The sequence below is a fragment of the Ursus arctos genome, unplaced genomic scaffold, assembly GCF_023065955.2.
Source record: "Ursus arctos isolate Adak ecotype North America unplaced genomic scaffold, UrsArc2.0 scaffold_12, whole genome shotgun sequence".
Lineage (NCBI taxonomy): Eukaryota > Metazoa > Chordata > Mammalia > Carnivora > Ursidae > Ursus > Ursus arctos.
Genome location: NW_026622786.1, coordinates 24,290,393 through 24,314,342, shown reverse-complemented (window position 1 = coordinate 24,314,342; position 23,950 = coordinate 24,290,393). Strand labels below are relative to the sequence as shown.

The window sequence follows — 23,950 nt, the reverse complement described above, 5'->3', positions numbered from 1 at the left end:
TCTTTCTAGTTGTTAATTGTATCTAATCTCTCAAGAACTTTTATTCTTTCAACCAATGTATTAATTATCCCTCACTGATTCATACCATCTAAGCCCCTGATTAGCATATAATTGATCTCTTTATCTAACATATCGATCAAAATGGGGGTACGGACAGGACTGATGAGAAGCCTTTAATAACCCTCTGAGCAATCACTGAACCAATTACAAATGTACACAATTGCATCACCATTTAAGAAATATTACCCTCTCGGGGCGCCTGGGTGGCACAGCGGTAAAGCGTCTGCCTTTGCCTCAGGGCGTGATCCCGACGTTATGGGATCGAGCCCCACATCAGGCTCCTCCGCTATGAGCCTGCTTCTTCCTCTCCCACTCCCCCTGCTTGTGTTCCCTCTCTCGCTGGCTGTCTCTATCTCTGTCGAATAAATAAATAAAATCTTTAAAAAGAAAAAAGAAAGAAATATTACCCTCTCTAGTTCACAAGGTAAGTCTCTAGAAGACGTCTCAGGAAAAGTTTTTGTAGAATACTTAGCTTCTGTGTTCATTGCCAGGCCCAATGAAGCCTTGACCTGCTGGTCGAAGTGCTACCTGGTTCGGCTCCATCCTGCCCAACCTGATCCTCAGGACCTCCCTGATTACGAGAGCGTGATTGGTGTTTTCTTGCTGCCAGATCTTTATATAATGAGATTCAACAAAACTTATTGAGCCCTATTATGTCCTAGGTATTATACTAAGCAGTATCTCACATACATACAGGATGGGAAAAGTGGAATATATTTTATGAAAAGAAAGGCATGTATTCTCAAACAAAAGTACCTCACCATTTCACCCATGCATGAGACCATCATTGCACAGTGTTGCTTACCTCAAAATCATGGCAAAGTACAGAACACGTTCCCTATAGATACTCAGCGTTTAGCATGAGGTATTCAAAGAATTATTTTCCATGTGATATGCATTTTTCTAAGACGATGTCTTCGGTGACTAAATTCTTGCTAAATACCGCATTAGATTCTAAATTTGTTTCGGTAAATCAAACATGACTGTGCAGGAACTCTCAGGGATGATCATTCATTTGCTCTAGATAACAATCACATGTGAGAATTTAAATTATGAATCACCTGTACAGATGTTACCTTTTCCAAAGGACTTTCTACTCGAGGAATGCTGATCATCGGCATCTGTGCCAGATTATCCATGTGTATATGTTCATTTTCTGGTTGTCTTCCTTTGAAATTATTTACCACACACACAACCTAAAATTTCAGGGAAAAAAATGCAGTTGAAGCAAAGCCACACTCCCTGTGACGATGACCCTTTTAAGTAGCTTAATAAATCTGATCATGGAAAAAAGTATTAAAATTACTTAAGTATTACATGTATAACTTCACATCCAGGTTTATCTTGTATAAATTATAATAGTTATAATAGTTATTTCCAGATCAAGGAAATGTATCAAATAATGTGTAGCTCAGTTAATAATGACAATTTCATTATTCCCAAATTTTCATTAAATTAGGTTGTAGTCAACGTTCAAATCAATCCATACATAACATCATAGCCTTATAAAAATTCATAGCAAGCTAACCTTTCCTTAATGTGGCTAACCTACAACTTAATTTAAATGCTAATTATTTGCATTGCTTCCAGATCATTACATTCATAATAACCCTTCTACAATTGGCACTTTCTAATTTAGTAGCATCCCTTTCATTAACCTAGTTTATTGTTCATTATTGTACCCCATGTATACTTGGCATTTCAACAATAGCTTACCGGGGCTACCAGTGAAATAGAAGACCTTTTACATAAAGGAAATTGACCCTTGTTTCAACTGATTATATCCCGTAGGTGACAGCACTTGAACAAAGCCAGAGGTTCTCATACTGCAGGTTACATAAAAATAGAGGCGTAGCACTGTTAAAAATGCATATTCCTAAGCCCTCCCCTAAAGATTCTTATTTTGTAGATGAAGGATGGGGCCTAGGAGTTGCCACTTTTTTGAAATACATTCTAGAAGCGTCTGATGCAGGTGAATCATATTTTAAGAAATAGTGAATTAAACAACACAGGAAAATTACTTGTTATTATTTGCTTATATTAAGCAGTGGATAAGATATTCTTGAGCCTTCTTTTTCTGGGTTTATAGTCTATTATCAAGCCAAAACAGAGAACTTGCAGTTATAACCTACCATTCATTTTTAAAAGATAAATGCTTAATATATAATTACACATTTACATTGTAGATTTTCACAAATGCTCCATTGGAAAGCCTTTTCTCTAGTAGGGCTCATTACTGAATATTTTCAAGGGCCAATTAGATCTTGGTTATTCTCCAATTCTTACATAAAATTTATAAATCTACAAAATAATAACACATATTATGAGACTTTATCTTAGAAAAAATATTTCTCTAGCTGTGGAATACTTATTATCCTTCCATTTCCTTGAATAATTATGGATCAGAAGCACAGATCAAATCCTGATAATTTGATCCATCAACTTTATCATTGCCATCAAGATCTTCAATGTAAGGGATGATACAGGCTTAGAGATGGGTACTTGATAAACTTAGTATCAAATGATGACTCCACAAAAGACTAATAGTGATTGCTCTATAGAAAGGGCCAGTAAATTTTGACTGTAAGGGACACATAGTACATATTTTTGGCTTTGCTGGTATACAATCACCACAGCAGCTATTCAACTCTGATATCTTGGTGTAAAAACATCCATAGCCAGTTCGTAAATGAATGGGCATGTCAGTGTCCCAGTGTAACTTTAAAAAAAAAAGAGAGATAGCAGGCCAAATTTCACCTAAGGGCTATAGTTTGCCAACTGACCATTGACTATAGTACGAAGTATATAGTCAAGAATTTTAGCCAATAGCAACATAACAAGCAAGCAGTTTCCACAATGACTTCATGAAATGTACACACATATTTCCATTTTCATTAATATTATAAATTAATGAAAAATTAGGCCGATGAAAAAAATTACTACAAATTCTTGTGAAGCAAAATTTGTTGAAATGAAATAACTATGTACGTAGATGTATGGAAGTCACGAGATGAAGAAGAGTTCATCTAGAGTTAATATGGGCTTCTGAAATTAGTATAATTTAGGTTTGGTAAACTCTTTGAAAGGTTGTATCAGTTATCTCTTTGTCTTAATTGAGGGTTAGGACAACACCACTGAAGCAGCTGAGAATTCATATGCGAACTATTTAAACACCTAACAGATAGTAGATATTCATTAAATAGTATCTATTAGCATAATGATTATTCTTCATTACTGTTATTATTTAAATTATAAGGGAGGAAATTGCCAAATCTTCCTTAGAACCATATTCAAATATTTAACAAGTCTTGCCTGCTAACATTCACAAGTATGAAACTGATTTCCTATTAGAAAAATGCTCATGGCGGGGGCGGGGGTGGCATCTGGATGGCTCAGTTGGTTAAGCGTCTGACTCTTGCTTTCAGCTCAGGTCATGATCTCAGGGTCATGGGATCAAGCCCCGCATTGGGCTCCATGCTCAGCATGGAGTTTTCTTCTCCCTCCCTCTCTGTTCCTCCCCTGGCTCTCTCTCTCTCTCAATCTCTCTCTCTCTCTCAAATAAATAAATAAAACCTTAAAAAAAGAAAAAAGAAAAATGCTCATAGGTAAAAGCAAGAGGCTTGGTTTTTGATCCCAAGGCTATATGTTCTTGGATAGTCCTCTAGTCTGAGTTTTCTTAATTTGTAAGGGAACAGGTTGCAATATCTTATCAAGTTAGTCCATTCCTTTGTTTGTCAAAGATAGGAAAAATTCAACAAATGTTCAAAGTGAAACCTAAGATCTGCCTATCTCCTGACCCCACTATAAAGCTTGATTTTTTTCTGGATCCTCTCAGGAAAACAGTCCCCACATGCCCTCTCCTCTAATGGCATAAGGCTGAAAACTTGGATTTATCCTTTATACCTCCTATACACAACCAGTCATTCAATTTACTCAATTTTCCTTCCTAAAAATTTTCATTTCTTATACCTGCTGCTTCTATCTCCACCACCAACTCCAAAGACTAAGCAATCACCACCACTTGCCTGGATTCCTGCTTAGCTTTCTAAAGTCTCCCTAAGTCCAATCCATTTCTACAGTGACATAAGAATGATCTTTCCAAAATGCAACTTGGATCATCTCAGCCTTCTTCAAATTATTGTGGCTGGGCTCCCCATTTCTCTTACAGTGTAAACCTTGCCCACCTTTGCAGCCTTCCTTCTCTGTATTTTCCTTTCACTGCCTTTTGTTTGGAATACTCAACTCCACACTCTTTGGGCAGCATATCTTATTTATCTGTGGTATCTCATCTCAGTATCACTTCTTCACTGGCTTTCTCTGGCCCCAGGCTGTTTTTGTTTGTTTGATCACACAACCCTGATGCTATTCATCAAAGCACCTATTTCTAATGAAATTATACATCTGTTGCATAATAGTTTGGTTGATGTGAATCTCTTCTTTAGAGAGCTTCCCTGTAAGCTCTATGAAAGTAGAGACTCTCTCTCTTTTCTTTTTTGCTCACCATTATATTCCCAGTGCCACAGTGATTGGATAGACTAATGAATGAGGATGTGTCCAGGCCGAGAATTCTCAAATTTTCTGATGTTCCTATATAATTTAAAGTGACATTCCTCTGAAATATTCCATTTTTTACATTAATGGCTTCCATGTGTATAATTCTACCCTGTCCTACAAAAATGACAATAATAAGGTACCATTACACATATATTTTTGTGTTCTTTTGCCAGTGGTGATAATAAATTAATCTGATCTATTTGTGGTCATTTTCCCTCTTCACTTGTAGCAAGTAAAACATCTGTATTGCTTGGGGCTAAGTGTATAGGCTCTCGGAGGTCAAACAGGGCTAGGCCTTAATGCCAGGCTCTCTGATTTACTCACTGTGAGCCTGGGCAAATAACTCAATATAACTAGACCTGCTTCTTTTACCTGAAAAATGAGAATGCTAATAACCACATCTCATCGTGCTGTTGTGAAGATTGAGTTAATATAGTAAAGACTACTCAAATAACTCTTACTGTTTTTATATTACATATGATAACACGACAAGTTCTTGCTGAGGCTCAGTAAACTTGAACTACTCGACTTGACCCTGGGCATCTTTTTTGGAAACACTTTGAAGCATACATTTGTTAAGCATATATTTGTTAAATAATACTAACCGATCTACAACTACTGTTCAACTGGTATTTGGTTTGCATTTTCTTAAGCATGGAGATTCTGTTCTCTAACTTTAAAGAAAATGCTCATGAGATGAGAATGATAAACAGCACAGGATATAACTCCTCATTAGAATATAACAGGCCAGATTGTGAGGGCAGTGGAAATTCAGGAAAAAGGGGAGAACCAGGTAATCAGGGACACTTCTTGGGCAAGTTGGGACTTGCCTGAGCAAAATCTCAAGTGCAAAAAGGATCTGAGTAGTCATCAAAGGTGAGGACCACGATATCCAGCACCTTCTCTGCACCACACACTCAACTGCGCTTACTACAGACGGGATTTCACTTAACCCTCAAAAGAGCTCTGGGAAGTAACAAAACAGTTCCCCATTCACTCATCCATCCCGCAAGTATTTCCCGAGAACCCGCTATCTACCAAGCACCGTACTGCATAGTGGGAGTACACGGTGAAGAAAGCAAATAAATGCTTTCCTTCTCCATGTGCAGCTTACATTCTAGTGGGTTTGACAGCAAAAAAAAAATATATTGTAGGTGGTTTATTAAAAGTTGAATCATGCTGGGGCGTCTGGGTGGCTCAGTCGGTTAAGCGTCTGCCTTCGGCTCAGGTCATGATCTCAGGGTCCTGGGATCGAGCCCCACATCGGGCTCCCTGCTCAGTGGGGAATCTGCTTCTCCTTCTGCCTCCCCCTCTCCCCTTGCTTGTGCTCTCTCTCTGTCTTTCTCTCTCCCTCTCTCAAATAAATAAATAAATAATCTCGGGGGAAAAAAGTCGCAACATGCTATGGAGGCAAGGGTATAGGGAATGAGGAAAGGATTCTTTGGGGAAGGAATTTTAAATACAGGTCAGGGAGGCCTCATGAAGAGACCTGTTCAAGGTCACACACACAGCTTGTGGCAAAAGCAGGATTCAAATCTAGGTTCACGTGGCTCCCAGACCCCTGTTTTGTTCTCTAAAATATAGAGGAATGGGCTTTCTCGCTGGGGCAAACATAAACGCCGGATAGAACCCGGGGAAAGGACACCTAGTGGATACATAGTATAGGATTTGTGAGGGGAAGGGAACCCTCTGTGAGGGAAAGGAAACCAAGTGGATACATAGTATAGGATTCCACTGCAAGGAAGGAGGGAAAATAAACTTGGCTGTGAAGAGTGCAGCCAGCTTACTGACGATCCCAGAAGCCCAGTGGACGTATCTGGGTTTAATGCAGCAGAAATGAGGGTTTTTTGTTTTTTGTTTTCTGTTTTGTTTTGTTATTAGCAATGGATTATGTTCTAAAGAAGAGAGGCAGAATGGCAGGTATGTGGAGCGTCTGAGTGAGGAGGCAGTTAGAAATCCAGAGATAGAAGAAAGGGAAAAGCACTAATCTCGAAAGTCGAGTACAGTCCCACAGTATACATTTTGGTCAGAATGGCCAAGATATGAAATGTGGAGGAGACATTTTGTAGTGGAAATACACCGGGACCAGATGAATCACTGTGTGTGGGGGATGAACGAGAAGAATGAGTCAAAGGCAGATGCTAGACATTGGGTCTGGGTGACTGGGGGATGTGGATGCCTTTAACCGAGACACAGAGTCTTGGAGTACGTTAGTGCTCATTTTATTCTGGAACCATTTCAGAGTTCTGCACACCCTGCAGGATAATTGGAGACACCCCAAGATACTGCAAGCCAGAGCTGTAGTCGCTGCTCAGAATAAATGTTCTACTTGCCCAAATGAGAAGCCCGGGAACCATCACGGATTGCTCCCTCTTCTTTGTCTCTGTCACCCCTAGTGTGCCATCGAGCTCCAAACATTTCATCTCCACAGACCTCCCGGATACCCTCTCTTCTCTCTGTGCCCACGGAGGCCTGATTTGTGCCATCTTATTGCCCTGGTTCTGCACCACTTGCCTCTTCTAGCCTCATCTGGAGTTTTACTTTCCAGCAAACCTATTTTCAAGGCACAAATTGTATCATACAGTAAAAGGGGCTGAAAGGAAGCAAACTATCATTTATGGAACTTATTTCAGTCATTCATGTGTCCATTCATTGAAAATACACTATTTCATTTAAACTTTTAAGTCCTTATAAGCTTTCAGGAGGCTGTTATTAGCCTCATTTAATGAGGAAGAACCGAGGCTCGGAAAGGTACATTGGTAATGGCACAAATGAGGTAAATTGCAGACTGGCACAAATTGAGTAAACGAAGAAGCTGAGATTCAACCAGCTTTAACTCACTTGAACTCTGACAGTGGCTCTCAAAGAAAAGAAAAAAGCCCAGATTATTCTAACCTGCACGGCCACTCAGGATAATTACCCCTGTGTTCTTCTATGTCCCACTCTTGTCCCTCACACTGGATGCCTGGTGCCATTCCACAATGCCACTTCCCCACGTGTGCACGCTGGGCCCAGACCTACAATATACTAAGGGCTCCAGAAATGCCTGTTTTAGGAAGCATTTTGTATTGCTTCTGCGTACTGTGCTCTTTGGCCCTCATTCCTTATGCCCCACCTTAGACCTCCCTGTTTTACAAACCTTTCAAGTTTGTGTGTCCCCTCCCCTTTCCGACTGTCCCTAGTCCCAACAGAGATCTCCTGAGTATATAAACCAATATCACTACATTTAACCTTCTCTAAAACTCTTTGTGTCTATCTTATGATCAATTTGAGTACATGGACTGTATCTTTTTCATGTATTTAATCCGCAGCACCAAGCACAGTGCCTGGATTATAACAGGGGCTCAGTAAATGCTTCTGTTATGAAGGAAGAGAGGAAGGGTATAGTTGAGGGAATTACCTATATTGTCCGACCTCTGAACCAGACTGTAAACCCCCAGGAGACAGATCAAGTTTATCTGAGCCTCCCTGCATCCTCTGTTCTTGGCACAGTGCCTGGCACCTGTAGGCAGTCACACTCGGAAATAGTTGTGCATGAATGCACAAATGTTTGGTTAGTTATTACAGTGAAAGCACTATTTTCACGTGACCTTTTCAGAAGGTCATTTTCCAGGTGTGCGAGAATGCCTGAAGGGCCATTGTGGAATGTTCTGAATATGCATAATCAGAGGCTTGAGCCCAAGGGAGAATCCATAGTCCAACTCATTCACCACATGGTCCTCAGATGAGGAAGTGACTGGGAAGATATTACTGTTCTAGATTTTGTCAGGATGTTCGCTGGAAGTGAAGGGAAGTTGACAACAGCTACAGGAAGACAAGCAGAAAGACTGATGAGATAGATACCAATGAAGACGCTCTGGACCCAGGGAGCTGAAACACAGTTACATCTGACACGAATGCTTTGAAATGTTCCCTTTTGATTGTTCTTTTCCTAGGGTTTATGTAAGGTGTTTGTCTTGTTTTGTTTTAAATGTTTCAATGTGCTTCATCTGTGGTGAGTCAAGAAAAGGAAAAGGCTCTGGCCCGAGCCTGGGTCCCAGTTTTCCTGGGGCCATAAGATGTCTCTGGGAGAGAGATGGGCCCGAGCTCCCGGGGAATCAGAGGGAGTGACATCAGGAAGAAAACAGCCCAGAGCCTGGGGCAGGGGTGAGGTCATATGCACCAGTCTACACAGGACCTTCTATAGAACATAGCTTATTTAAAATGCCTGGCATGCAAATTGGTAGCCGGAAAGGTTCATATAAGTTTTTGCTTACTGGTTATGAACTAGGGAAAGGAGCTGAAGAGGGGAAGTTAAGCGTGAGAAGCAATTTAAATGCAATCAAAATGGAAATAAAGTGTTGTTTCTTATTATAATGTGTCAATGCAAAAATATGTTTTGATTTATAGTCTGCACATTTTCCATCTGGGTTAAATGTTATATACTCAAACTTATAATGGATTGATTATTTCTAAAGCCAGACTAAAATATATTTTCCATCAACCGAAACCTGTAGTCGTATTCCCAGGAGATTTTATAAAAGGAATAGAGACGGCTTGCCTACTTCATTAGAAATCACTACGTATAGTCTTGGAAACCATCCACGGATTTTTAGTTACTGAAGGGAACCAATTCATCTCTCAAATAAGGTTTACCTCTTAGCAGGTGCTGTGACATGGCGGTACATGGAGGGTACTAGGCTGACGCCCCGGGGTCTTTGGGGTGCTCTAGATACTCTGGGATGAAAAGTGACCTGAGGAAATTTTTAAAATACCCAAGCAACCTAGTCTTAAAAACTATCCAACGAGGACTGAGTGTTTTAGCCCTGTTCCATTTTACACAAAAATATTTTGTTCACCTTTAAGTGTAGAATTTATACATTTTTCATTCCCAAATTTGCCTTTAGGCAGAATAAATGAGGAAGGAAGAAGAAATGAATGACTTAAAATATACATATTATCATTTGCTACATCACGTGTAGAGAAACCCGGTAATTCACACTTGTATTTTCTTGTAGGTGATTATAGAAGTTAACTAAAAATGCAGTGAAATTCAAATAAATTTGTACTTACCAGAAATACTGCTATAGATATTCCAACCAGAAAGCCCGCTATCACATCCGACCAATGATTTCGATATTCTGCTACTCTGTTGAGTCCAGTAAGAAAGGCCAAACACATTAAGCCCAAACATAAAACAGGCTTAGCAAGTCTTGTTCCTTTGGCTTTGATTGTGTTGGTAATGTACATCTGAAACAGTAAATGAAAAATAAAACTTTTCATGAAGCTATTTTCTTGATATATATCCAATATATTTGTATATATGTACACATATATATTTATAGACATATCTATTCCTACGGCGTTCAAATAATTAACTGTAGTTATGAATTTTTTGAAGGACCTTTCTTAGAAGTAGAATTTAAGAATGGTGATTATTTAATTTTACTTACCTGTTATTTACTAATGGCCAATTCTTATGTAATATGAATCATCTAGAAACACTGAGCACTGACATGCCAAGTGATTTTTTAAAACTTTTAATGTACCTATTAAACTATTAATATTTAGCTATTAATGTACCTATTGTTTTTCTGAATTGATATCTTAGATCCCTAGTGTTAGAAGGGGCAAACTGATGAAGGAATGTTTTTAATGCCTACATTTGCCTACATACAAATATGCCATCCTGGGGGGCTGCATAATTGATAGGTCAGAACTTGTGACTGTAACTATAAAAAATAAAGTTCATTTTCACTGAATAGATAGTACTTTGAGGAAGGACTTTGAGGTTCAGTGCAGCGACAAGGTTTGCTTTTACCTTGTTTCAGAAATTGTGAAATTACTTTGTTTCAATTAAATTTTATCAGCCAGAATTAGGACAACAACAAAAGAAAACTTAATTATAATCAGGGGAAATGTCTCCTTAAAACAAACAAAACAATGAATAGATACCTACATTTTTGGTGTCTTCACATATGCTAATGAAGAGCATATATATATATGCGCCAACTGATTGCACTAAATGATGTCCTCTCATTGCCAGCCACCACGCTCAAGAATAATTTGGTCTTTCTCCCACTCTGATTTATTCTATTGCTCAGTTGCTGATCATTTAAACCTGTGTTACTACATAAGCAAAGCTGTTGACTGCAAGGGTAGTGTGTCCGTTAATATTTCAAGTCATTAGTAAAGTAATTATAAAGGAGGTGGCTTTGACAGTTCAATACGTTTTTATGGTATTAATGTCAGTGGGTATCTAAAACTCATGACATGCTCAGAAAAAAAACTTAGAAATGCATTTAATCACTTGCTTATTGTCCTGCGTTGAATTAAAAAAAAAAAAAATTTGCCTGAGAGATTAAACCAAAAACCAGCACTTAAGTTTTTCCTTCACAATAGCCACTTCAGAATGCTATCAAATTCAGTAATTATCACCCCCCCTCTTTTTTTTTTTTTCCTGGGCAAAGTTTGCAGCCCTGTTAGCTGCCAGAAGAGGCCACATGAATATTTAAACAGCCCATGTGATACAAGGCTTCCATCTATCCAAGTTCTAGCCTTTTCCCATCTCTCTCAAGTCCTAATAGTCCAGGTGGGGGTGGGGGGGAAGCTGAATTGTTTCATCTTTGGCCTGTGATCTGGGTATTCTAAGCCTGGGTATGGAAGAGCTGAATAATTTCAGTGACGAAAGATAAGTATACGTGAGGGGGGAACAAGAAGAGATGAGAGAAAGAAAATCCTGTTTCTGCCATTCTGAGAGGTGTTAAAGAGCTCTGGCCACACGAATAACAAGGCAGGGGCATCACACCACTTCAGGTTGCCAGGGACGTATCTAATGGAGTAATTCCTTATCTGACTAGTGCCTATGAATAGGGAGTGAAATTTGGGCTGCTAGTGAGATTTTCTTTAACACAGCTATAAGGTCAATTAATTCTTTCTGGCTTTTGCATTTCTTCACATCTGTCAGAACTCTAAGCATACCCTGTCCACAAAATAAATGTGGAATGATAATTGAAGAGTATTATTATTGCTAATATTCATTATAGTTTTGATTTAATGAGTGATCGCTGTTCAAGGCAATGTTCTAAGCATCTTACGTACATTATCTTATTAAATTCTCAAAATAACTGTATAAGTCAGATCTCATCATTACCTTTATTTTATAGAGGAAAAAGCTGAATCAAGATAAAGCTTATTATGAAGAAAACACAATTTGGCTGTTGGGGGTGGTACTGTTGAGAATGGAGAGATGTAAATGAGAAGTAAAGCACCTCTTACTCTCTCTTCTCTATTGATTTCTTGAATGGAGAAAATGGCCAATGAACAGAAGCTGAGTATCAGTGAATGTAAGAGAGCTGAAATCAAAGAGAGGAGAAAGACGGCTGCTGTAGTATCACAGAGTGAGGCTACATCTATACCCTGCTGTTAGGGAGAAATAAGAAGTAATACAAGTATGGTCTGTGTGGAAAATCTCCCACAGAATCTATTTGCTTTTGGAAAGCATTTATCTTCCCCTTCATCCTCAAAGGCCATCTCAGATACTTGTCCAAGTTGTGTAGGCTTAGAGTAATCTATAAGCTTCGGTGATGATTCTGAAGTTTCTTTTGAATGTTTCTTCCAGTTCTTTAATGACTCAAGCATTGGTTATAAGGAGCCCAAAGATCTAGTCTGGCCACAATGCAAACTCATGAAAAAGCTTCTATATGAGGAATAGCCTGGGATTTGGCTCTTCCTCCACCAGATCCCCTTAATGTCCAGACCCAGAAAGGAAGAATATTGAATTTTAAGGGTTATGGAAAAAGGGTGACATTTGTTCAAATACATTCAACTTTACGGCAGATCATAGCTGCACCTTATCATATATTTTTCCAGAGCATAATCAGTTGGCATGGATGTCACAAAAGAAAAATTAGAGAGTTTTCACTTACACTCGACAACTATTTGGTACTTTATGAATATAAGTGCCTTTTAACCAGTCTAATTGTGTTATTCTTACAGAAAGTCTATTATTCCTAATTTGCAAAAGAGGAAATTATGGCATAAGAATCTATTAAGCAAGTTGGATACAGTACAGAAATTGATTATTTATGCTCTCTTGGTTTTTTAATTCACTTATGAAACCATCTAGGTTAACCAGATGTCAAAATGTAGCTAAAATAAAACAAACAGAAGTGTATGATTTGAGCAAGATGGTATCCACTCAGTCCTCAAGGGTCAGTGGATGCTCATTACCTTACAGAACCCTCTCATTACTTAACCATTATTAGCAGTCTTTGTTCATCCAGTCCGTGAGTATTTATCAGCACAAAGATGCAGAAACCAAAGCTGATCATCCGCTGTCCACTAACAGCCTGGTATATATTCTTCCACACTTTTCTCCTCACTTATACAAATATATACAACAACTGACACACATACAAAGGGGTTTTGCTTACTTGTTTGCTTTTACTAAAATGTAATCACAATGCCCGTGGTATTCAGAATGTGAACTGACTCACTTGTGATAATAAACATCCGTCTGTTGGGTAAGTTGAGAAAGCACCGTATGATTTTAAAATACTATTATATAAGTAAATAAAAATAAAAACAGGCAAACAGTTGTGTTTGTTAAGCACTGACTATACACCTGAAACCGTTTCTTCAAGAGGAGACATCTAAGGTGAGATCCAGAAAGATGAGTATGAGAGTTCCCAGCAAAGGGGAAGTGCGGGGGAATGACTGTTGAATTTTGTCAAATGCTTTTCCTGTAGCTACTGAGATGGTTATATTGTTTTTTGCTTTTGCCACACAAATTGTCTGGCATATGGATTTGTTTGCTCGCTATTGTCTTTCTCCTCCTTGTCTACCTCACATTGCCTGGAACAATACCTGGTACAAGGGAGGCACCCAGCATAGGAAGAATATAGCTCCTTCCGATGCCCACGCACGAATCCTATGAAACAGAGGAAGGAGCCACAAGCCAAGGAATTCAGATAGACCCTAGAAGCTGGGAAAATCAAAGACTGAATTCTCCACTAGAGCCTCCAGAAAGGAAGCAACCGGGCTGAACTCTTGATTTTATCCCAGGGAGACCCATGTTGGATTTTAGAATAGCAGAACTGCAAGATAATAAACTTGGATTATTTTAAGTCATTAAGTTTGTGGTAATCTGTCATGGTGTCAAAAGAAAACTACTACCTTCAATCAATATCGGCTCAGTGTGTGGATAATGAAATGTACGGGGATTTGTAAAACTGATCCTAACTACGGAGGAGATAACTGTGGCTTAATGATTAGCTCATCCACTTTGCAACCAATAAGATCTGGTTTAATTCCTAGCTCTGCCACTCATGTAGACAAGTTATCCAATCTGTTTAAGCCTCGGTCTCCTTATGTATAAAATGCAAATGATCATGAAAGCATCACTGCACAGTACTGAAAAGACTGAAGACATAATACAGGGAAAGTTCTCAGCACAGAGCTTGGCCCACAATGAGTGCCGGGTAACTGCAGGGGTTAGGTCAGGGCCAGGCTGAAGAACACAGAAGCCCAGGACCTACTGTGCTGTGTGATCGTGAAGATGGCGCCTAGTGCATGGGGGTCATTAGGTAGATGGTAGCATCGTGGCGGAGCTAGTGGAAAACTTGGTTCCTTCTCTTGTTTTTATGCTACTTTCACCTTTTCCTGATGCCATTTTGCAGTTTTTGTTTTCTTTCTTCTAAGTTCTCTGTCTAAAGACAGCCACTAATTGTTTCTTTGCAGGTGGTTGCCACCTACTCTTATCCTTTGCCTCGTCTTTCCTACAGACTAACTGACCTCAATTGCACCCATCAGTATAGAAATAACTCAGTGGCCAGATTCCTCAGCAACGTGACATTCTAGTGCTTTTGACATACTCTAGTCCTCCTCCCAAAATGTGGAGTTTGAAATGAAGCCCCCCCGGCTCACAGTATAACTGTAACTTTTCTGGATTGCACCCTATGGTCTTACTCATGGATCTGTATTTTGTAATTTTGTTACAATTAGGTCATCTTTAGGCTGATTTCCAAGTTTTGACTGTTTTGATTAATACAGTCTAAAAAAGGAATAAGTTTTTTGGTTCTCGTTTTTCAATAACTCCGTAGCACTACTGGTCAGAGTGTTTGTGATTTCCTCTCATGGACTGATGCCCTAGCAAATTCCCCTACTTCGAACTCCTGGGATTACTAAAAAAAAAAAAAATCAAACTTCATTATTTTTTTTCAAAATAATATTTCACCCTGTCAAGACCATTTTGAACTTTCGTGATGACATCTATCATCTTAGTTCTTTCTCTGAGCTTCTCGTTAGCTCCATACAGCATCAGACATAGAGCTTCATGGCACTCCACTAGAGATTTATATGCAAGTTGGTACAGACACATTGAACACCATCTTTTAGGTTCATTTATTAAGTCAGCTGCACAGTGTCCTGAAAGTCTTACTGTTGTATCCATACTTAGCTACATTCATAGATTTGCCAAACAGCAATGTAAAGATGTCTAATAGGCTGTGTAACAGAGTGGTGATGGGAGGTAATACAATAGAGGAAAGACCATAGACTTTGTACCAGACAGATTTGTGGTCACATAATTCAGAGCTTTCAGGGCTGTGAGGGGGCAGTGCAATAAACAGCAGTATATTGAAGTCATAAGTTTTATACACTGCCATCTAGATTGTATAGAGCACACAGCTACTTTATTTTCCATAACTGATCTAAACTTCATCACGAGCATCCATCCAAGACTGAACAGGAACAGAATAGGGGAGGGAGGAATGCTTAATAAGCCGTCAGTTGTTCTCAGTTTCTCACTCTTCCCTTTCTGGCAAAATGGCACTGGGGTCCAATTGGAGGTCTGCCCAAGTGGGGAGGCAACCTCAGAGCAGCCACAGGGCTGTCTTACAGAGTGACCTCTTCATTTCTGCTGGCTTCCACAGCCCTATGCTTCTCCCACTTGGTCTCCACGGTATGCCCTACTGACAGTCACTACTAATGTCCTTGTGAACCCACGCAGACTTGTTCCATCTAGGCTCACATGCTATAAAAATCCTCTGAATCTCCAGCACGTCTTCCTTCTAACCCCTGATGGGCTGCCTGTCCTCTCCGGCTCTGTTGCAGGGTCCCCTGGTTCCCATCACACCCATCTTCTCTGCTGTGTGCCCTACCTGCTCTTGGGGTGCACTGAGGTGGAATTCTTCCAGTTTCAAGCCAGAAATGAGGTAAAGCCCATCTATTTTCTGCATTCTCTTCAACGTCTCTGGAGTTTCTATTATCTGGTGACTAATTTCCTTCTCAGAGTTTCTAACCTCAGGGTGTTCACTGAAATGATCACATCTGCTATTCTGCTCTTTGCTCTCCTCCAATCTTCCCACTTCCCAGGCCCAGAAATGTAGCTTCTCCTCGCCTAGGTTGACGGTACCACCTCTTACATTATATCTTGTGTTCTATTATTGGCTCATGATACTCAGATCTTCAAATTTTGTTTTCGGTATATAAAGGTAGTTTTGGGATCTAGAAATTCCTGTTCTCTTTTGACAAAAAGAGATTTGATTATTAAAACTAAATAGTGTCTTCCTTTTTGATTGATACTGGCTCATTTCTTTCCTAGCCCCCCCCCAACCTTTACTGAGGTATAATTTGCAAATAAAAAATGTATATACTTAATGTATACAACTTGATGTTTTGATATATGTATACATTATTAAGTAATCAAACCACAATCAAACTAGTTAATATATCCATTACATCACAGTTACCATTTTGTGTGTATGTGTGTGGTGAGACCACTTGGGATCCACCTGCCCTCTTAACGAATTTTAAGTATACAATACAGTATTGCTAACTGCAGTCCCACTGCTGAACATTAAACCTCCGTGTGATACATAGACTACATATACAAGGGAATACTACTCTGCCTAAAAAAAAAAAAAAAAAAAGGAAATGCTACCATTTTGACAACATGGATGACCCAAAGGATATTATGCTAAGTGAAATATCCAGGCACAGAAAGACCAATACTGCATGATCTTTCAAATGTGGAGTCTAAAAAAAGTCAAACTCATAGAAGCAGAGAATAGAGTGGTGGTTGCCAGGACCTGGGGAAAACGGAGATGGGGAGATGTCAGCCCTTCTCTTACGGGCCATCCTTCTGTAAGGCAAAGGAATAATGGAAGAGAAATCCTAGAGCTATGTTGTCCAATGGTAGCCACTAGCTAGTGCAGTAATTGAGCATTTGCAGTTAACATGTAGTTAGTGGAACCAAGGGATTCAATTTTTAATTTCAGATAACTTTAGTTAATTTAAATTTCCAAACTAGTACTTGATTTGATTATTAGAAACATTTTAAATAGGTTTGGAACAAATTGGGTATGTGCATCTCGTTTTTACACTGTAAATTTTATGAAATCTAAATACAGATAAAGTATTTCAGATGAAAATCTAGTATCAGAACTGAGATGTGCTGCGGGTATCAAATAAATACACACTGGATTTCAAAAGCTTTGCCAAAAAAGGAATGCAAAATATCTCATTAATAATTTTTAGGTTGATAGATGTTGAATTGGTAATATTTTGGATATACTCAGTCATATAAAATATATTTTAAAATTAATCTCACCTTTTTAAAGCTTTCTTAATGTGATTACTAAAAAATTAAAAATCAAATAATGTGGTTGATTCCATGTTTCTACTGGATAATCTAAATAATCTATTGGATAATGCTGACCTAAATAAGAGCATCATGATTTAAGGGGAATGAAAAATATATCAGTTAATTGTAAAAAAAAGATTGTACACATTTCACCATTTATCGGTATTTTGTTATTTAATTGTCATATTGGTTGAAGTTGGGCACTGAACCTAAAACCATTTTTTAGGGCACCTGTGCTTTATCAGACAATAGTTATCTACATCTTTTTATCTATATTTGTCTTTTACATCTATTCATATATTACAGTTTAAATAACACATAATGTGATAAAGTGATATTTTGGAATTACTTAAAATTTTCAGAGTCAGAGTTAGTCTATTTTTTTGAGGTTCTAATTATCATAACATCTGCTTTTTGATGTTTGACTTCATCAAAGTTAATCATTTGTTTTGTTTTTTATTGACACTCTTTAGGTCCTTGGGAAATTCCATATTTAGTTGGTATAAACCAGCAAGAAGAGCTCAAATTATGAGTTTAATATTCTGGGTTAAAATGTCAATCTACCTTTGTTAGTTCTGTGACTTTAGACAAATTACTTGACTTCTCTGAGTCTTACTTTGATATCATTTATAAAATGAAAATGACAATAATATTTTGTGGGATTTTAGCATAAGAAACTGCGCAAGGAATTCAAGTTTGGGCACCAGGAAGATTTTTGTTTACTTTGTGACTGCATTAAAAAGAGATTATTTAGATTAAAACTATATATTTGCTGGGAGAACTAATAATATCAATTGCTTAGCATGTGGGCATGGGGATAAAGGTCCTTAAACATATTGTAGTTGAAAAATGAAGAGTAGTTATCCATTTCCTTACAATATACTTCGTGGGTCCCTAACAAAAGATTACATAATCATGAACACAGAATTTATCATGTAGTTGACGTCGTTGAATGGGCAACAGTAGGGAGTCACAAATGTGATGTGAGTAACAACACCCTCAGTGTTCAGGACCAGCTGGTACGTGCAGTTAAGATCCGAATTTGCTCAGTGACTCAGCTGCCCCCAGCACAATGGCCAATTGATGGTTTGGTTGTAAATAACAGCTCCTTCATCACTGACACATTTACCTTATCCCCGAAGTGCAGCCGTGGCTGATTTAACATGGAGCCCATTTCTCTCCAGTATGACCCCCTGATAAATATATTGTATGCGTGGCACTTCATTATCAGCTAGAAGAATAAAAACACTTTTACTTGACATTTTCTCTGTCACCTCTGAAATCAAGAACTACACATAGTCACCATTTAACATTTGTGTTCCATAGGCCAGATAAGAAGTTAGATAATATTTAGGTAAAGATAGGCTGCTGTCTTATTTCTGATTGTGATACAAGGAAAAGAAAGCTATGCGCTGGCTGGGGTGTTACATGCAAGCAAACGATACTTGATTCCTATGATTTTAAGAACTCTGTCATTTCTAAGATTTAAAGTTTGCTGACTAGCAAGTAAGGAACTAAAATTAATATGTAAAAGAGGGATCTGGAGATCTTTAAATACTACACAAATGTGCATTTGACTGCTAGATGAATTTGGGAATCAGTTTTAGTTTAACTTAAAGGCAAATGAAGAAAATACAACCCGTGAAGCTATTAAAATACACAAGTTAAATGTCAGGTATAAGAAATCAGTAGTAAAATGGTGAAAGCACATCTCAAATATCTCTGCCTCACCCTCAAAACTGTTGGAATTTGTTGATAAATCTTAGGATTCACATTTTCTCTTAGACTGTCTTCAGATAAGAAACTGTAATTAATGAGCATGTGATTATTCATAGACATGATCTCTGTAGCACGTGCACTATATATCTCCATAGAATGTATAGAATCAGAAAAAACTTAAATATTAAGAACTGGATTCACATCTTGAGATACCGTCTTAAATTATACAATAACAGGAAAAGACTCATAGCTTCAAAGGATAAATGTCCTATCACAATGAGGAAGAGAAATGTGTGCCACAAGGCCCGCACACATACAGTCTCGTAGTAGTCACTGTGGCCATATGTGAACTGACTATATATATATAGGTTTGCAAACGGCAGCAAAGTGCTTTATCAATTTTACAGTAATTTTCAATAAACATCATAAATATTATAAATATTAACCACAGCTTGACATTTCGAGGTGTGAACTGGGTGCTTATAGGATACCGCTGACCTCATTCCTAATGCTCATCTGTAGCTAAATCACGGGGGTGATTTCTATGGGGTCACCCAGGGGTCTCAGGAGGTACCTTCGTCCCCACCCCCCCACTCAGGGTTGGAGATTTCCCTCCCCCACTCCCTCAATTTTCATTTACCTAAAAGCTGCCTAGATTCACCCCCACTGTACTCTACCCCAATTTTCAGCTTTCACCTCACTACCCCTCAAGACGCAGAAGGAAAGTGGAAAGCTTGAGCCCCCGTGTCTGGCCACTCTTCTTCCACACCCTCCAGCTTCTACCCCTCACCCCAAGACATTCTGGGTTTGGGGCAACCAAGTTGTCAGATGTCAAAAGATCCCTCTCTCCCGGGTGCCAGCCCTGCGACGCAAGTCACATTCTCAGCCTCCGTCCCAGTTGTTGGGGGAGTGATCTCCTTTTCATTTTGCTAAAATATATAAAATATATTTTATATAATAAGTACTGGGAAAAGACATCATTTTCGTATTGAAACAATAGATCTTTTTCTCCTGTGCTAGCTTATGAGGGATAGAAATACCCTTTCTTCTTTGTCACCTCAGTGGCCAGCATGACTCACTCTTGATAGCTAGTTAATCATAATGCAAGTTAAAATTTACTGAATGCTTACCGTGTATCAAAGACCGGGCCAAGTGCTGTACATGTAATTATGTAACCCGAATAATCCCATGGCACTGGAACTTAACAGGAGAGCTACGTGCCCATGGACTTAGGGCTACTAGTGATGAAGCAGGGATCCAAACTCTAGCAGCTGAACTATGAAGTCCATGCTCTCTCTGACTGCCGAGAGGCTGTATGAATAGAGAGGTCTCTGCCTCAGTCTGTGAGGGGCGGGTGGGGCTCGAGGAGTTCTTTGAACACAGGTGGGAGCCCATACAAAGGAGACACCGGAGGACCTGAAAATAACTCCAAGTGCCAGACAGAAGGCTCTGTGGGTGGGGCTGTGGGTGAGCCCTGGGAGGGACCTGCCAAGAGGGAAGTGGCAGAAAATTAAGATAAAGAGGTTAGCGGGGGCCAGGTTCCCAAAGGATTTGTGGGTCAAGTGAGGGAGTTTGGGTTTTTAGTAAGAGGAAAATGGTGAGCTGTTACAGGGATAGGAGGAAATGACAGGAGCATAGTCGAGTTTAAAGTGTCACTTTGGCTAAAGTGGTTCCAGGTGTTGGATTGTCCTGTCCTGAACTGCAGTTATGAACAGATTAGATAAATGTTCAGGAAGTTAAATTGGTAAGACTCATTGGTTAATTAGATGTGTGTGTGTGTGTGTGCGCGCGCGCACACGTGCGTGAACGTGCATTTGAGTGGATGAGTTTGAACTGAGTGGAGGTTGGTGGGGTGGAAAATAAGGTGAGTAAGGAGCAACGTGTAACTAGTCCCGAGCCTCAACAGCTGACAGAAAAGTTATAGTGAGGAAATCTAGATACCCACCTGGAGGGATAATGATGTTCACGTATACACCAAGAATCAAAATGCTTTACCTGTTTTCTCACGGCAACATCGTTCTCCATGGTAGTCCTACAGCACTATTAGTACTATATGGTAAGTGCATTAATGAGTTAAACAGACTTTTGAAGGCTGACCTAGGTACCAAAACTCCATGTAGGACATGGCTGCCAACATGCACATCAGCACAGGGGCTGGGAACATAAGAAGAGCTGGGAATATAAGAAGCACTGAATGAAGGAATGAATGAATGCTTTTGAACCTAGACTTGTGTCTATATTACACTGAGAGCATCTAACTAGAACAAAAACATATGCAAAACTTACAGCAAATTCCACAAATATTATTCCATAACTAATCTAACTCTGACTTTTTTACCTTATGAGTTACTTTAGCTATTTCTTGAAGTATGTAGTAGTTTTTATATTTCAGAAATAATGTCCAAGAAGCTGTCTATTTTCCAGAATTCTATTGGTTTTCCGAAAAATTAATGGCTGTGATAAAAGAATCTACTTTCTCTCCCATCTTCACCTTGCAGGAAGCATCTGCATTTGGTGGCCATCGTGAGGGGGTCATGCCTTGGTTGGACTCAGAGCATTGGACTTCCAGTCCTAACCCTCCTGTAGAGTGGGGATCTGACATTAGTGAGTGACCTACCCTCTCTGAGCCTTAGTTCCATCATTGGTCAAATGTGAAAAGTAACAATGCAATCCTTTATATGAACCACTGTGTTGTGAAGTGTTCCAGAATTCAGAATATCTTCAGATTTTAGAAAGTTAAAGTGAAGCATGTACTTCTCCTTACAGGATGCTCTCAGTGGGGTCAGATGCCACACCCCAGAATGAAACATATTCACATTTCTACATTTCAATATATGGATATTCACAGCAAGGAGAATAAATAAGACTATAAATAGCTTCACAATAATTCACTGAATTAATTCAGGGAAGATCAGGTTTGCCCTTAAAAAGGTTCAAGTCTGATCACCAATTCCAAGGAGGGGGCTGGGAGGAGCGAGCAGCGGGATTCTCCCATACCAACAATAAGAATTCTTCAGATGTCAAGTGTCCTAGAATTCAACTCAATTCTGACACTATCTACCCAGAGAGAGCACCAGATTCCACATGTGAAGGGCTCAGTCCTACAAGACTGCCTCTCCCCCCCACTTCAGGACCTGAACTACAAGCTTTCCAAAAGTGACCTTATTACATAATAAAGACACATTTATCACAAGAAATTCCAAGGGTTTTCAGAGCTGTGGGCTAAGAACTGTGGAAGAAGACCGGATATCTATGTGCTATAAATCACAGAATCACAGCCACAAAAAAAACCACACAAAATAAAAAATAACCTTGCTTTTACAGTATTTTGTTTTTGTTTTGGAGAATTCAGAACTGATGATAAAGGACTGTGAAACTGGGACACCTGGGTGGCTCAGCTGGTTAAATGTCCGACTCCTGATTTTGGCTCAGGTCATGATCTCATGGTCATGGGATGGAGCCCGTGTGGGGCTCTGTGCTCAGCATGGAGTCTGCCTGAGAGTCTGCTGAGCTCAGGGACTCTGCATGAGATTCTCTCTCTCTCTCTCTCTCTCTCTCTCTCCCTCTGACCCCCTCCCCCCCAACATGCATGTGTTCTCTCTCAAGTAAATAAATAAATCTTTAAAAAAAAAAAAAAGGACTGTGAAATTATGAGGTATTTTGAAGACCAGAATCAGATGCATAATGATATGACTAATGGCCAAGGCAGAGATGAGGAAATGAGCCAAAGCCAGTGCTCCAACTTTTTGGTGATTCCAACTACGGCAGTTGAAAGGCTGTGACTAATATGGAAGGGTTCCCATCCATCTTTGAAAAATGAGGAAGTACTAAAAACACACTGACCATTCAAATAGTGGAACTATATTGGATGATTTAGGAAGGCCGTTTCCTGTAAAGGAACGGCCAGAGTTGGGGGTGCATTTTGGTGCTTGCAGTGAAGCGAGCAAAGGCACCAAGGGGTAGAGGGTAAGGCTGGCTCTCACACGCGTGAGCAGGTGTATCTGGATAAAGTTCAAGAATTATGTTGAGAAAACTAGTCTGGCCTTGAAAGCTACGTGAAGGGATATGTTACTCAGCCTGAGGAGAGAAGATAGGAATCCTAAGTGCTGAAGGTGCTAGAGGAAGATGTGCCTGGCAGGTGGTACAGCAGAGGCTACAGGGGAAGAAGGAAGACAGAACGCAGGGGTGCCTGGCTCTCACGAATTGAGCGGAAGCAGGGGTATGACATTTGGAAACAGGAGACATGGAAATCTGACCATACTCAGGGGATAAACCTCAGTGGGAACAGGAGATTATTTCACACACATGTTTCCCGAACTTTTTTGGTTTGCTGGGACTTGTCCTTGGGTGGCAACAGGACATAGCTGAGGGGGGCAGAGGAAGGAGTAGACAGGTAGGCGGAAGTGTGCTTATAGATGGACAGGAGCTGGTGTCTGGCAAGCATGTTATCCCCCCAGGGCAAATACGGCAGTGAAGAGAAGACAGGCTCTATGTTTCTGGATAGGCAAGAAAAGATTTCCTAGAATTCTATTAAAAACACACTATATGCCAGAAAAAGTTATTAAGTAAAAGTTTAAAAATGATGTAAGGCCTCAAGAGAAGGAAAGAGATGTGGATAGAATTCATTCATTTATTCCCTTATTCATTTTCTTTTTAAAAGATTTTCTGTATTTATTTTAGAGATAGAGAGGGTGAGGGGAGGAGCAGAGGGAGAGGGACAAGCAGACTCCATGGTGAGCACAGAGCTGAACGGCGTGGGGAGTGGGGGCTCGATCCCCCAACCCTGCGATCACAACCGGAACTGAAACTGAGAGTCGGAAGCTCAACTGACTGCACCACCCAGGGGCCCCTTCCCTTATTCATTTTCAATTAACATTTATATGCCTTTACTGCATCTTGCACAATGTGTTTGGGCTAGTGATACAGAGATAGGGAAGGCTTTCATTGCTGACCTTAAGGACCTCTTACTCTAAGAAGAAAGACATGTAAAAA

General features: G+C 39.5%; 1 protein-coding gene across 1 annotated transcript in view; it reads right to left on the bottom strand.

The window, feature by feature from the left end:
• Nucleotides 1–951: 951 nt before the first annotated feature.
• Nucleotides 952–23,950, bottom strand: part of PLPPR5 (phospholipid phosphatase related 5) — an 87,338-nt gene continuing 64,339 nt past the window's right edge. Inside the window, exons 4-5 of the mRNA XM_048220474.2 lie at nucleotides 9,667–9,843; nucleotides 952–1,256 (exon numbers count right to left, since the gene is read on the bottom strand). Coding sequence (XP_048076431.2) covers nucleotides 1,092–1,256; nucleotides 9,667–9,843 — 342 coding nt within the window. The 3' untranslated portion in view covers nucleotides 952–1,091. The remainder of the gene's footprint in view (nucleotides 1,257–9,666; nucleotides 9,844–23,950) is intronic.